This window comes from Populus nigra, chromosome 19 (assembly GCF_951802175.1).
Source record: "Populus nigra chromosome 19, ddPopNigr1.1, whole genome shotgun sequence".
Classification (NCBI taxonomy): domain Eukaryota; kingdom Viridiplantae; phylum Streptophyta; class Magnoliopsida; order Malpighiales; family Salicaceae; genus Populus; species Populus nigra.
The window spans coordinates 10,084,408-10,097,736 of NC_084870.1; the positions used below are offsets into that span (position 1 = coordinate 10,084,408).

The 13,329-nt window shown below is 34.7% G+C and overlaps 3 protein-coding genes and 1 pseudogene across 3 annotated transcripts; 2 read left to right on the top strand and 2 right to left on the bottom strand.

The window, feature by feature from the left end:
* The first annotated feature begins 353 nt into the window (after positions 1-353).
* On the top strand, positions 354-2,636 carry LOC133679810 (xanthotoxin 5-hydroxylase CYP82C4-like). The gene is made up of 2 exons (XM_062102513.1): positions 354-1,412; positions 1,826-2,636. The coding sequence occupies exons 1-2, from the start codon at positions 465-467 to the stop codon at positions 2,450-2,452; spliced, it is 1,575 nt and encodes a 524-aa protein (XP_061958497.1). The 5' UTR covers positions 354-464; the 3' UTR covers positions 2,453-2,636.
* An 827-nt stretch (positions 2,637-3,463) lies between these two features.
* Positions 3,464-4,771, bottom strand: LOC133679156 (uncharacterized). Its single transcript, XM_062101663.1, has one exon. It carries the CDS (start codon positions 4,752-4,754, stop codon positions 3,873-3,875), a length of 882 nt encoding a protein of 293 aa, XP_061957647.1. The 5' UTR covers positions 4,755-4,771; the 3' UTR covers positions 3,464-3,872.
* A 2,656-nt stretch (positions 4,772-7,427) lies between these two features.
* LOC133680187 (pentatricopeptide repeat-containing protein At2g15630, mitochondrial-like) lies at positions 7,428-10,127 on the bottom strand (annotated as a pseudogene).
* Positions 10,083-10,715, top strand: LOC133679780 (diphthamide biosynthesis protein 3). Its single transcript, XM_062102473.1, has one exon. It carries the CDS (start codon positions 10,263-10,265, stop codon positions 10,518-10,520), a length of 258 nt encoding a protein of 85 aa, XP_061958457.1. The 5' UTR covers positions 10,083-10,262; the 3' UTR covers positions 10,521-10,715.
* Positions 10,716-13,329: the final 2,614 nt, after the last annotated feature.

Below are 13,329 nucleotides of genomic sequence, written 5' to 3' on the forward strand. Positions count from 1 at the left end.
TTAAAAAATTATCTCTGACACCAACATATTAAAACAATATATATATATATAGATAGGAGATACTTGAATTATGGAAAATGTCAAAAATGCTATTAAGGAATTTGTCAAGATATTCTAGGAAATTACAGAAAATGAGTTGAGCCTTCAAAAAATTAAAAAATATATGTGAATACATTAGAAAATTTATCAAGGTATACATTAGAACATTTGCCCTTTTTTTTTTTTTTTTTGTTTACAGAGAAGACTAGTTGAATAAGATAGAAGTGCCAAACCAGATAAGAATTCCCCCCATCAGTAACCATCAGCTAGACTGATTCACTTGGCATAAATGAGCTATCAACATGTGAACAAAATAAGATGTGAGCCATAAAAAATTATTTCATTTGTCTAAATTCAAAAGTTTCTTTCAGTAGCAGCTGAAAAAAATATCAACCAAGTGCTCAACCTCCATTACAAACTAAACCATGAAAACCTTGATTGAGCTACGAGAAATCTCCTTGTTTGCCCTTCTTCTTGCAATAATAACTATTGTCTTGGCCACAATATGGGCCAAAGGAAACAAGAAAAATGGCAAGATGCCTCCAGAGGTAGCAGGGTCATGGCCTGTTATTGGCCACCTACATCTTCTTGGACGAAGAAACCAGCTTCTGCATAAAACCCTAGGGGGCATGGCAGATAAGTATGGGTCAATCTTCTCTATCCGCCTTGGAATTCATCCAACAATTGTGGTGAGCGATTGGGAAATTGTGAAAGAATGTTTCACTGCAAATGATAGGGTCTTTTCCACACGTCCAAAATCCTTAGCATTAAAGATCATGGGCTATAACCAAACCACGTTCGGCTTTGCACCGTATGGGCGATATTGGCGTGATATGAGGAAGTTAGTCATGGTTGAACTCCTCTCCAATCATAGGCTTGAGTTGCTCAAGCATGTCAGGGACACAGAAACCAGTTTGCTCATGAAAGATTTTTATGAGAAATCTTCAAGGAATGGAGGGCAAGTTGTTGTGGAAATGAAGCAAAGATTAGCGGACATGGCAACGAACATAATAGTTAGAATGATTTCTGGGAAGCGATATTTTAGTGCCGATGCAAAAGGCAACCAAGAGGCAAAGAGGTGCCAAGAGGCTTTACGAAATTTCTTCTATCTAGTGGGGTTAAATTTGGCTTCAGATGCTGTTCCATTGTTTAGTTGGCTGGATTCGGTGAAGGGATGTATAGGAAAAATGAAAAGAACGGCAAGGGAGTTAGATTGCGTGCTTGGGAGCTGGGTGGATGAGCATCGAAGAATCAGGCTCAACAGAAGCATCAGCGAGGAGGAGAAAGATTTCATCTATGTAATGCTTTCTATCATGGATGATAGTAACATTTCTGTTGATGAAGCAGACACAACCGTTAAGGCTACTTGCTTGGTAAGTATCTAGTAAATTTCTGCAATTAAAAGTAATATACTTCTCTGTTGCAGCTGAAACCTACTCAAGCAACTGGGGCAAAACTTGTTTTTTTCACATGTCTGAAAGGAGTTTGGGTAAATGATGATCTGTATTTGATTTAAGTTTTCAGGAAAGTCTCTAACTAGAGGCCCTTGCTCTGTCTTTCATTTTCTGCAATACTGCATACAGCTAGGCAAAACATCCAGAGTTTATGTTCGATTTTTGCATTTTGCATTATAGTATTTATCAAAAAAAGAAATTGTACTATAGCAGACATAGTAATTTCTAACCATCATGTAAATCCTAATAAATTAAAGGAATAAATTTCGTATGTGTATATAAATCAGTTTTTTAGTCCATCATCTCACAGTATCAAGTAATCTCTACGGCAGAGCCTTCTATTGGGAGGCAGTGACACAACAGCGATAGCTCTTACATGGGCACTAGCTTCGCTACTAAACAACAGAAATATGCTTAAAAAAGCTCAATGTGAGCTTGACACCAACGTGGGAAAGCACCGCGAAGTGGCGGAGACAGACATAAAGAACCTTGTATATTTGCAAGCCATTGTCAAGGAAACATTCAGACTACACCAGCCAGCACCACTCTCAGGACCAAGGGAAGCCATGGAGGATTGCACTATAGCTGGCTTCCACATCCCAGCAGGCACGCGCCTTGTGGTTAACCTCTGGAAGTTGCATCGTGACCCTAACATTTGGGCTAACCCATTGGAATTTCAGCCTGAGAGGTTCCTGAAAGAGCATGCCAATTTGGATGTAAGGGGCCAGGACTTCGAATTCACACCATTCGGGTCTGGAAGAAGAATGTGCCCTGCGGTGTCATTCGCTGTCCAGGTTGTGCACCTGACACTTGCTCGGCTTCTTCATGGGTTTGAATTGAGGACAGTCTCGGATACTCCAGTCGATATGACTGAAAGCCCTGGATTGACAGTCCCCAAAGCAACACCATTGGAGGCTGTCCTCAGGCCAAGGTTACCTTCCATCGCTTACGAATTCTAAGCAGCAAGCACAAGGAGATTGTGTAATCCTTTATAAAAATATGTAAAACAAAGGTAGAATAAAGGCAGGAACAAAAAAAAAGAAGAAGAAAAAAGACAGAATAAAGGCTAGGAAGTGTTTTAATTTTTATTGCCAATGTTAAACTGATCTTATAGTCAAAGTTTTATTTGGTTGTTTTTGATTATGTATGGTTTATTTTCTCTGTTATTTTATTTTTCAATATTTTTTAAAAAAGTCTAAAAAATATATTTTTAATGTTTTTACGTTATTTTAGTTTTTTTCAAAGAATTTAAAATTTAAAAATTTACTTTTAACATATTCAGTTTTTAACAAACTCATTTTAAAATGATTATTTATTTTTCTTATCAAGTTAAAATTAACGTTACTTTTAAAAAATAAAATCAAAATACAATAAATAAATAATACACACACACACACAAGGAGAACAAAATGAATTTGATTGGTAAGTATTTACCATATCTGCTATTAAGTTTTTTTAATTTTCAATGATACAACTTAAAAGCTTGAATTAGGCAAAATTAAAGTGGTATTTATTGCTGGATTCATCAAATCCAATGATTAGCTCGAGTCTTCTGAATGTCAAGCAGATGAAGATCTTAATTTGAGGGCATAATATGCTCAAGTTAATGAGCTCAATTTATATGCATCATCATGCATCCATTCAATTCATAGTATTGATGCATAAGGAATTCGGACCAGGTCAGCAATGCTATTTTCATTACATTACATGTATCTGGTGTTTGAGAGTGTAATTATAGATGTTTTTTAAAGTATTTTTTTATTTAAAAATATATTAAAAAAAATTTTAATTTTTTTTAACATTAATGCATTAAAATAATCTCAAAACATTAATAAAATATTAATTTTAAATAAAAATAAAAATAAAATATTAAATATTTTTAAAACGAAAAAAAATCTTATGTCCAGATTAATATGACCCTACAGTATCAGCAGTGCAATCCTTGTTTTTCAGCCGCAGACAACTACATGTAAAGGTAAACTAATAGTTGCATTCTTGTATCCCAGTTACTGTTACACACATTACGAGAACCTAGTTAACAGAGAGAACTGCATAATGCAATACAGTGACGAAAACATATTCTTGGTAGTTTGTGATCAGAATAGAAATTACTTGTCAAGTAGGGCCTTATTTCCATTCCAGAAGGTACATCAACTTAATTTATTACACCGTAGAACTGCTGGCCTAACTCTCGGTTAATAGAAGTCACACGCTGTCAATCTCACTTGGCTTCACGAGGTTTTTATATCGAAGCATCCTGATAATTAAGGGACAGGAATACCTCTTGAGTGTACTGGCAGAAAGCATACTAGTTTAACAGCTATGGTAATTCATATCATGACAGGCATAAACATCCCCAATTTGATACACAGCAATATCTCAAGGGTCAGTTTGCTTGAAGCCATCAATGGCTATAGGGACACCTCTACTATGAAGTTGCTCATACTCTGTTGACTGGATTCTTGGGGTGCATTTTCCAGCTAATTTCAGGCACATACACCCTGTGAGCAACAAAATTGCAGCAAGTATCCAGCTGAATTGCAGATTCGCTAGTGCTGTAGCTCTTAATTCTGCTGCAAGGGATCCACAAGTGACTGCTCCATGCACATCATCAATGCTGGCCTCAGCAAACTGCATAACGCAGCCCTCCGGAATAAAATCAGGAAACCACAGCATAAACCCCATGTTCATAAACCAGCATCCTTGAAATGCAACTGAGATTGAAAGGACAAGAGCCGCAGGAAAACTGTTTGGAAAACTAGTTGCGGCTAAAGCTGCCAAAAGAGATACAAGCACAATGAGCTGCAAGAGCCAATGATAATGACCTTCGAGTCCAACATGATCAGTAGAGTGGAAATGCAGAAGGAAAAGTTCTTGGCCAAAAACAAAGGCTGCAAGAATACCACTGACGCCAGAAAGGGTATCAGAAGACTGAGATATCTCTGCGGAAAGAGTAAAACCTGCAAATATGGCAAGGTGGAGAAATATGCTTGCATGCTCAAAGCTATCAAGCTTAAAAGAAAAGCGAAGGAAAGGGAAGTCCAAAAGTTGCATAAAAATCGCCAAGACGGAGAAAGATAGAATGAAGATGAGCTCCAAGTGTTTCAGTCTAGAAACAGGGCCGTAAAATGGGTACCAGAACTTTACAGTAAAGTTAGTACAGCCTTTGTTGCAGAAGGCTCTGATGGTGTTAACGGTGTGCCATAACCCGAGAAGGGTTAAGGCTAAACCAGGTACAATGTGACCTACAAATGTGCCCATGGAAGCTTCTCTTCAATATCGTGATACCACACAAAGCTTTAAATACACAAGTAGCGAGCAAATGATAGTGAAGGTAAATGAAGTGCATTATGGCAATCTAGTCAAACGTTCGGTGCATGGTGCATGTGTTTCCACAAACAAAAATACAGTTAAAGGAACCACACATGCAACGATGGTCCCCAGTGAAAGAAAGAGGAGGTTGATCGTGTTATTTCAAGACCATGAAAAGTAACAGAGCTAGAAAATCTAGGTGCTGCTGACTTGATGAACACAATTTTTGTCAAATTTCGTTGATGTCCAAGTCAGAGTAACCAACAAACAAGGAGTGATGTCTTTATTTGATTACCGTGGTTTGGTTTCTATGGAACCAAACAACAAGTCCTTGTATAATCAAAAGACGCAACTCTTCAAGGCTGTGAAGGCCACACGATTAACCTATCTGCATGTAGTGGATAGTGACGTGTCCTCCAACATACAAGAGTAGCAAATAATTGGTTCTCTTGTTGGCCTCATTAAATTGAACAATGACAAAGTAAAAAAGATTCCAGGTATATTACCTTGCTTTTGTGGTGGAGATCTGGAAGACGGTGTTTCATTTTCGAGTCCATCTCCACTTCACCAAGTTGAAGTTACAGCACCCGGAGAAAAGGAAACTATGAAAATTCAAAGTACAATGGAGGAGCAATTCATGTCAAATCATATTTCCAATCGCTGGAACTTTTCTCTCATCCATCAAGACACTTGCCTCTTTCTTCTTTTTCTTTTTTTTCAGCATTTTTTACGGAATAATTATTATTATAAAAAAAATATAAAAGACGTGGAAAAGACTGAATCAATTCACGGTAAAAAAAAAAAAAAAAGAAGACAACTTTCCCTTCTTAAAACAAATCATATATTTATTGAGGGTAATATTGGTTTTTTATAAGGATCCTTAGTCATTATGGTGAGTTAATGTTTTGTATTTTTAATGATTAATAAAATAACTAAATTACTTTTAAAATAAAAAAAATAAAGTTGATGTTGAGGGTGTTTTTGAATTTTTATTTTTTAAAAAATAATAAAATAACTTAAATGCCATTAAAAGTTGTTAGGGGTATTTTTGTGTTTTCACTTTGGCTTTTTTGTTATCATCAAGTTGTTAGGGGTAATTTTATAATTTAATAAATATAAATATTATTTTATCCTCCCTAATTTTTTTTCTTATCAAATTTTATCATAATTTTTTTTATTGCTATTTTTTTACTCTTGTAATTTCTTTAAATTGATTTTTTTTATCTTAATTCATGCTTTAATATTAAATTATTTGGAAATTAAATTTTTTAATTAAGTTCGAGTTTAGAGTTTTTAAAGTTATGTGTTTTAAAAATTAAATTAAACATAGGGGTCATCTAAATTTACTTTGTTTTTTTTTAAGTTTAATTCTTTTCCATTAAATACTTTAATATTTATTTAATTGAACACGAACACCTTTTATTTTTTTTATTTGCATGTTATAGGATATTTTATTAATTTAGAAGTTCAAAGTTCTATTGAAGACCTTTTTAATTTTCTTAAACTTGGTTATCTTAAATTTTTTTATTTGTTGTTTATTTTTGTTAAAGTTAGCTTTTCTAATATATATATATATATAATTAAATTCATTGACTAAAATAAGTATGAGATACTTCTTTCATAATATTTTTTTAACTTATGTTTTGTTATTAATTAAATATAAATATGAGATGAATAATATTTTATTTAATTTGGTTGAATTTAAACAAGAAGACTGTTCATGAGATTTCATTGCTGACTCATCGACCACTAAAATAACTCTCATAACTTTAATGCCAATGACGTAGCATGGGCCATAGCTAGTGAAAGGGAGACGTAACTTTTTTATATAACATTTCAGAGTGCTAATTTTTATCCTTTTTAACTTTTTTGATAATATCGAACCAGGGTAGGATCATAGACAGGATAACCTTTGATGTCTCGGTGGGAAAAAAAGTCCCAAAAGAAGACCCGTTTTGCAAGCCAAAAAAATGATGCAAAACCCTAGATGCATGATCAAGCTTGCATGTTCGTTCTGAAGAACATGACGCTGAATCAATCAGTCATTTCTGCTGAGTTCTACAGCTTTCGCCAACTTCAGCTCAAAATCAATGGGCGAGAAAAGGACCACACAGACTTGGTCTAAGCCTGCGGAGTTTTCCATCAGCTTAATGGTTGTGTCTATGGACTAATAAGGAAGATTGAAAAATTAATAGCAACCCCCCCCCCCCTCCCCCCCCCCCCAAAAAAAAAAAAGAGTAGAAAAAATACCAGTCCAGAAAGAAATAAAAAACAACCAGCACACCATCAAATTTCATGCAAAATAAAAATTGCTGAAACAATTTCAGTATACTGAGACTGTTAATATGCCTATCTTATATAATGGTATAAAAATTGTAACTAGAGAGGGCAACAGCGGAAGAAAAGCCAAATAGCATCCCTAGGATGTTTTAAGAACAGGAATATCTGCATGTTTCACATAATATTTGCCAAGATACCTATGGCATGGTAAATCATTATTCTCTGTTTAAAGCAGGCTCAACATCACTTGCAATTCCAACTGCTTTAAATTCAAAATCAGACAACAGCATAGGTTCTTACATAGTCACAGATAATATGTAAATTTAACTGTCCAATCTCCAACCTGAAGTGGTTTATTCTTTATGAGACCTGTTCAGATTCTTGTATAATAAAACAAACTAATTAGAAAAAAAAAAAGGTTTCCTAAACGAAGCCTTCAGAATTCCATAACCAGTATCATCAAAATCTGACAGACAAGAACTTGCCTCCATGGAAAAAAAGACGAATATTTTTGTGTAAAACTGTTTCAGTGGTGACTGGCAAGGATTTAAATGCTGCTGTCAAAGAAATTAACCATGAACTACTTCTTCCCAAAAATTCCTCAACATTCCCTATCCCCTAAATCAAAGATAAATAGGTGCTATCATCAGGAGTAATGCCTTTGCTAACCATTTCTTTCAGGGGCTGTTCAGCATGATCTACTTCCTGGTTTTTGCATAAGCCTTGTATCAGGGCATTTTAAGTGAGAAGTGTAGGATTGAATCCTATACTCTCTTGCTATACCCACTAATTAGAGTATTATAACTAGTATGGTCAGGTTTAACCCCCCCTGCTCTTTATCTCTTCAAGAAGCTCACGTGCTTCTTCAACTTTTCCCTCCCTGCAACGCCCTTGCATTAGGATATTGTAAGTTACTTCATCAGGAACAACTTTCATTTGCTCCATCTCCTTCAACAATGGAAACGCACGGTCCATATTCCCATTTGCACTGTGACCATCAGTCAATGCATTGAACATTATGAGATCCGGGAAAATGCCTTAATTTATGGACTATCTTTTCAAACAAGTCACCAGCCTGTTTCATTCTATCCCGTTTACTCAAAACATAAATCAGCGACGTGTAAGTTACAAGGGTAGGCTGAATCCCTTTGCTCATCATTTCATCATGGAGGCTAAACGCTTTCTTTATGCTACTACATCTGCAATATCCATTTATTACTATGTTATAAGTTATAGAATCAGGAACCAACCCCTTATCTTTCATATCTTTTATAATACCATCAGCTTTATTCATCTTACCATCCAAAAACAATGCATGAATCAACATGTTGTAAGTTGAAACAGTCGGCCTTATACCCTCTGTTACCATCTCATCTCTATAGCTAAAAGCCATCTCCAAATCCCCTATACATCAATCAAAGTATTATAAGTCACAGCAGTTGGACGCAACTCGATTTCTTCAATCTTCTCAAGCATCCCAGATGCCTCCTCAAGTTTTCCTTCCATGCACATTCCACTAGTGAATGAACTATATGTGTACGAATCTGGTTTAACCTCTACATTTCATTACATAAAAAATCATACGAGCACCTTCAACTCTCCCTCTTGAACAATATCCATGAATTATTTTATTATACGTAACAACATTAGGCTCAATCCCCAAGCTTTCCATAAACCAGTAAACTCCTTTGCCTTCTTCAACTTTAAATTCCTTCCTTACACAACACATTGATCATTATATTAAACGTGACAACACTCAATTTAATCCTCAACCTAAACATCTATGCATACAGAACCCGCGCCATCTCTGTCGTATTTAACTTCAGAAACAAACTCAAGATATCATTACAAGCATGAACACAAGGAATTAAAACACCCTTTCCCTTCATCATATCAAAACACTCAAATGCATCATCACCCCTCTTCAACTCACAACAAGCCCTATCAACAAATCATAAAAAACATAACTTTTACCACCTAAGACATCTCTTGCAACTCCCAGCTCATTAAAAACCTCCTTGATACTATAAGCCCCGTTATTATTAGTTTCTTTCAAGAGCTGCAGTGTGGGTTTTGGGTTCGGTGCGTGAGAGGTTGCCGCCATAGCAAGGCACCTGCTTCTGATATCAACACCATTAAATCCAATATGGATTACAAACTGGAAGGATAAATCAGGGGTTTTATGGAGATTAATAATAGTAGCTGAAATAAGTGAAGGGGTTATTTTTGGTGCAAAGTGTTTGACAAGATGCCACTGAGAAGAACGTATAGAATTGAGTATTTTCTGAGGGGAGAGGTCTTTGGGAATGCTTGGAGACGGAGTTTGGGATTGTGGGCTGTTAGTGATCGGCTGTGTTGTTGAAATTTCTGTTTTGTCTTTTAATAAATTTTAAATTATTTTATTATTTTATTTAAAATTAATATATTTATAGTGTTGTTGAATATTTTAATTAGTTGATATTAAAAATAATTTTAAAAAAATAAAAAAATATTATTTTAATATATCTTTTAATAAAAAATTATAAAATAATTGTAATTTTACTCTCAAGCACGTAAAAATAATACATAAGTAAGATTTGTTGGTGTTGTTGGTGTTATTTTTTATTGAAAAAATATATTTAAATAATATTATTTTATTTTTTAAAAAATATTTTTAACAATAATATATCAATCTTAAAATATATATAAAAAATTAATTCTAAATAAAATTTTAATTTTAGCTAACCCCATTTAAAACACTCTTCTAGCTGTGTGGGTAACATGAAATCTAAAAAAATAAATTTATTTTATTTTTTATATTTTTTTAATATTTTAATATTAAAATAATTTTTTTTAAAAAAAATTACAGTAATTACATTTTCAAATACATGATAGTTGATACAGTGCGGTAAGAGAATTGAGTTAGTTGTAGAAAGACTAGAGAGGAACAGAGCACTTGTGTCTCTGATTTTGTGACTGATTAAGCTTGGGCTTTTAGTTGTAGAAAGACTACACGGGGCTTTGAAGTTTTTGGTCGGCTCATTCAACTTGACAAACCGACATCCTTCCTCGTCGTTTTAAAACAAGTCCCCAAGTCCAAATTTAACAAAACCCTAAATACATATCAATCACCTTCCATCTCTCTCAATCAAACCCTCAAGCAATTTCGAGACAGACAGACAGACAGACTCTAATACGATGTCGTACGACGACGTTGAGATAGAAGACATGGAGTGGAACGAAGAGTTACAAGCCTTCACATATCCATGCCCGTGCGGCGATTTGTTTCAAATCACGAAAGACGATCTCCGACTCGGCGAAGAAATTGCTCGATGCCCGAGTTGTTCTCTTTACATCACCGTTGTTTATAACCAGGAAGATTTCCTCGGCGATAATGATAAATCAAAGAAGAAGAACTTAGAACCGGCGAAACAGCTGCCTATTTCTGTTGCTTAAAAAACACGCAAATTCAAGGTTGCTGAACTGTTATCAGATTATACTGTTAGGGTTTTCAATGATTTTTGGCTGGGTGAGAAATGATATTTTATGAGGTGAGTTAAAGAATTTTGTTTCTTTGCTGTTTGTTGTTACAATGTGTTGCTCTATTTATGAGGTGAATCAAAGAAGATTTTTTTTTTGCCTTTTTCTTTAGGTGGAATTGCTGTTAATGATAAAAGTGTTATTTGGCTATGTTTGTTGCTGAGTTTTCGTGTGTTGATTGATTCAGGAGTTGTAGACTATATTGTTGTATAATTTGTGGTTTTTGGTGGATGTTTATTTTTGTTGAGATAGTTTTAGGCTGATTCATTGAGTGATAAGAAAGATGCGGTTCAGTTCATCCTGCTTTGTTTCTATACTTTACTCGAGCTAGTATTGTGGTGTGGATGCTTCTGTTCAATCAATCATTTTACAATTTAGGGCTGTTTTTGGAGACTTCTGTTTGGAAATCAAAATGGGTGCTTGTTTGATGATTTACTTGCCATGTTATGATTAGCAGTTGAGTGACTGATGGAGGTGTTTATGAAGGTTTGAGTGGGTGCTTCAGTTGCTTAATGCAGCTGCTGTTGCATTATGTGCTTTCTCAAATGCATGTGAGGATCAACTGAAATATTGGGGGTTAGCTCTAGCTATTGAGTTTAATTTATTGCGCCAAAGACTGAATTTCTTTGAGTTTTATATTTTTTTTCCCATTATATCACTTATTCGAGCGGCCAAAAAACACAAAAAGGATGCAATTAGATTGACTTTGAGTTGCATGCTTGTTTTCTCACATGTCCTGCATTAAACATCATGTCCGATCTGTGGCCACAATGAGGCCATTTCGCATCAGGCCTAAGACATTACCATTAGCATATACACTAGGTTGTTGGATTTGTGAGGTTCTCTGATCTAAAGTGAAGCTTAATCTGCAGATGGAAGCTTTACTTAGCATGGTTATGAGATTATTTGATTACTCTAAACTTGGTTATCAAGCTAAATCATTTTCATATCCACATGTTCTAAAATTCAATTAACACAGTGTATTAACGTCTTATTCTTCAATAGCTGTACAGCTTTCTTTACTCCCTGTCTCTGTTTGTGCAATAAAATGAAAATGCATGGGATTCTATTCAAAAAGCTTGTTGTGATCCTTCTATGAAGCAACTCTGAATGAGGGCCGAAATGGTTGGATAACTTTATTTGCAGAAGAGAAGATTGTGTTTTAGGGGAACTCTCTGGTCCATCCCTGCCTAAATTACGTTCCGCTCTGGCATTTGGAATCATGGCATGGATTAATAAATTGGATAACAATTAGCAATGCAAGTTGCTTCTCTGATGAGTATATTATCAAGATGTGAACATAAGCACAACCTTATTTCTTTCTATGCTCCCATGTTTTCTTTTTGGATGAAAAATGTTACTGAAGGAAATAAAGCCATTAAATAACAGGAAGGTGGCAACAAATGTAAATTGAAGAAAATGAAGGAAAACTGAAGTTGCCCCTTGTTAACTAGACTCATTTCATCTAAATCTTAGTCCCCAAACTAGTTGAGGAGATCTGCGTGCAATCCTCTTCTCTGGCATCAGTTGTGAGATTTTTAGAATTTGGAGGTAGTATGTTTTTGTGTTTTAAAAGTGTTTTTAAAATAATTTAATTTTTTTTGTTTCAAATTAATTTTTTTGATATATTTAAATTATTTTGATATATTAATTTTAAAAATTAAATTTTTTTTAAAAAATAATATTATTATTTTAATGTATTTAAAAAACATTTTGAAAATAAACTGTAATCCACTCCCTAAGTCTATGAACCTAGTTACTACACAATCAATCAGCTGAGAATTGTAGTGCTGTGTTTTCTTTGCTACTCTTTCTATTGACCTTGCTTTTTTACCTGAATCAGAATTTAAGAACAATATAAGTAATTTTTTGTTTAAAAATATATTAAAATAATAATTTTTTATTTTTAAAATTTATTTTTTATATAAACACATAAAATCAATTCAAATACACCAAACAAAACTTAATTTAAAGGAGAGAGCTAATCTGACGAAATGTAAAAGGCCAAGGAATCATCTGTAATTCGTAGACAGGTTCTAATTGGAAATCCTTGTAGCTCCCTCTTCAACCTCTCAACTCTCGTCGTCATCCAAAACATTTTTTATCTTCTTATCATGATACCCAATGTTCTTACTAGTTAGATTGCTTAAATTTCTACATCACATGAAGGGGGGCCACTAGACCACTTTAAACAAGGCACCAAACTCCAAAGTATACTAATCTCCTATATTTAACCACTGCCCTATAACTTATAAATAAGAAACCGACACAGATTAACTCCAACCCTGTCGTCATGAGTAAATCCACTAGCTTATATACAAAAGATTTAAAATACCACTAGCTTGCTGTGGTATTGAGATTTACTGACGGTGACAAAATGGTTGGCTATGAAAGCTCATAAACAAGTACAATCCTTCCAGCAAGAACGTGTGCCGCCTTGGTTAACCCACAAAACCACTTGCTAACCTTGCTATATAAACCCCTGTAGAACTCTTCAACGTTTCAAAAAGATCTTTACGCTTTTGTTCTCTATTTTCATCATCACTTCTTGCAAGATATTTAGCAATGTCAGGACTTGTGGATATTTGGACGAGTAAGGTTGCCAAGCTACGTGAAAAGGGTCGCACTATTTGGTCAAGCGGCTCGAGCCCTACTAATATCGGTGAGTCAAACAAAGTGGCTCAAGGAGAGGAAGGAAGCTTGCGTTTGGCCAAGTCATCGCCTG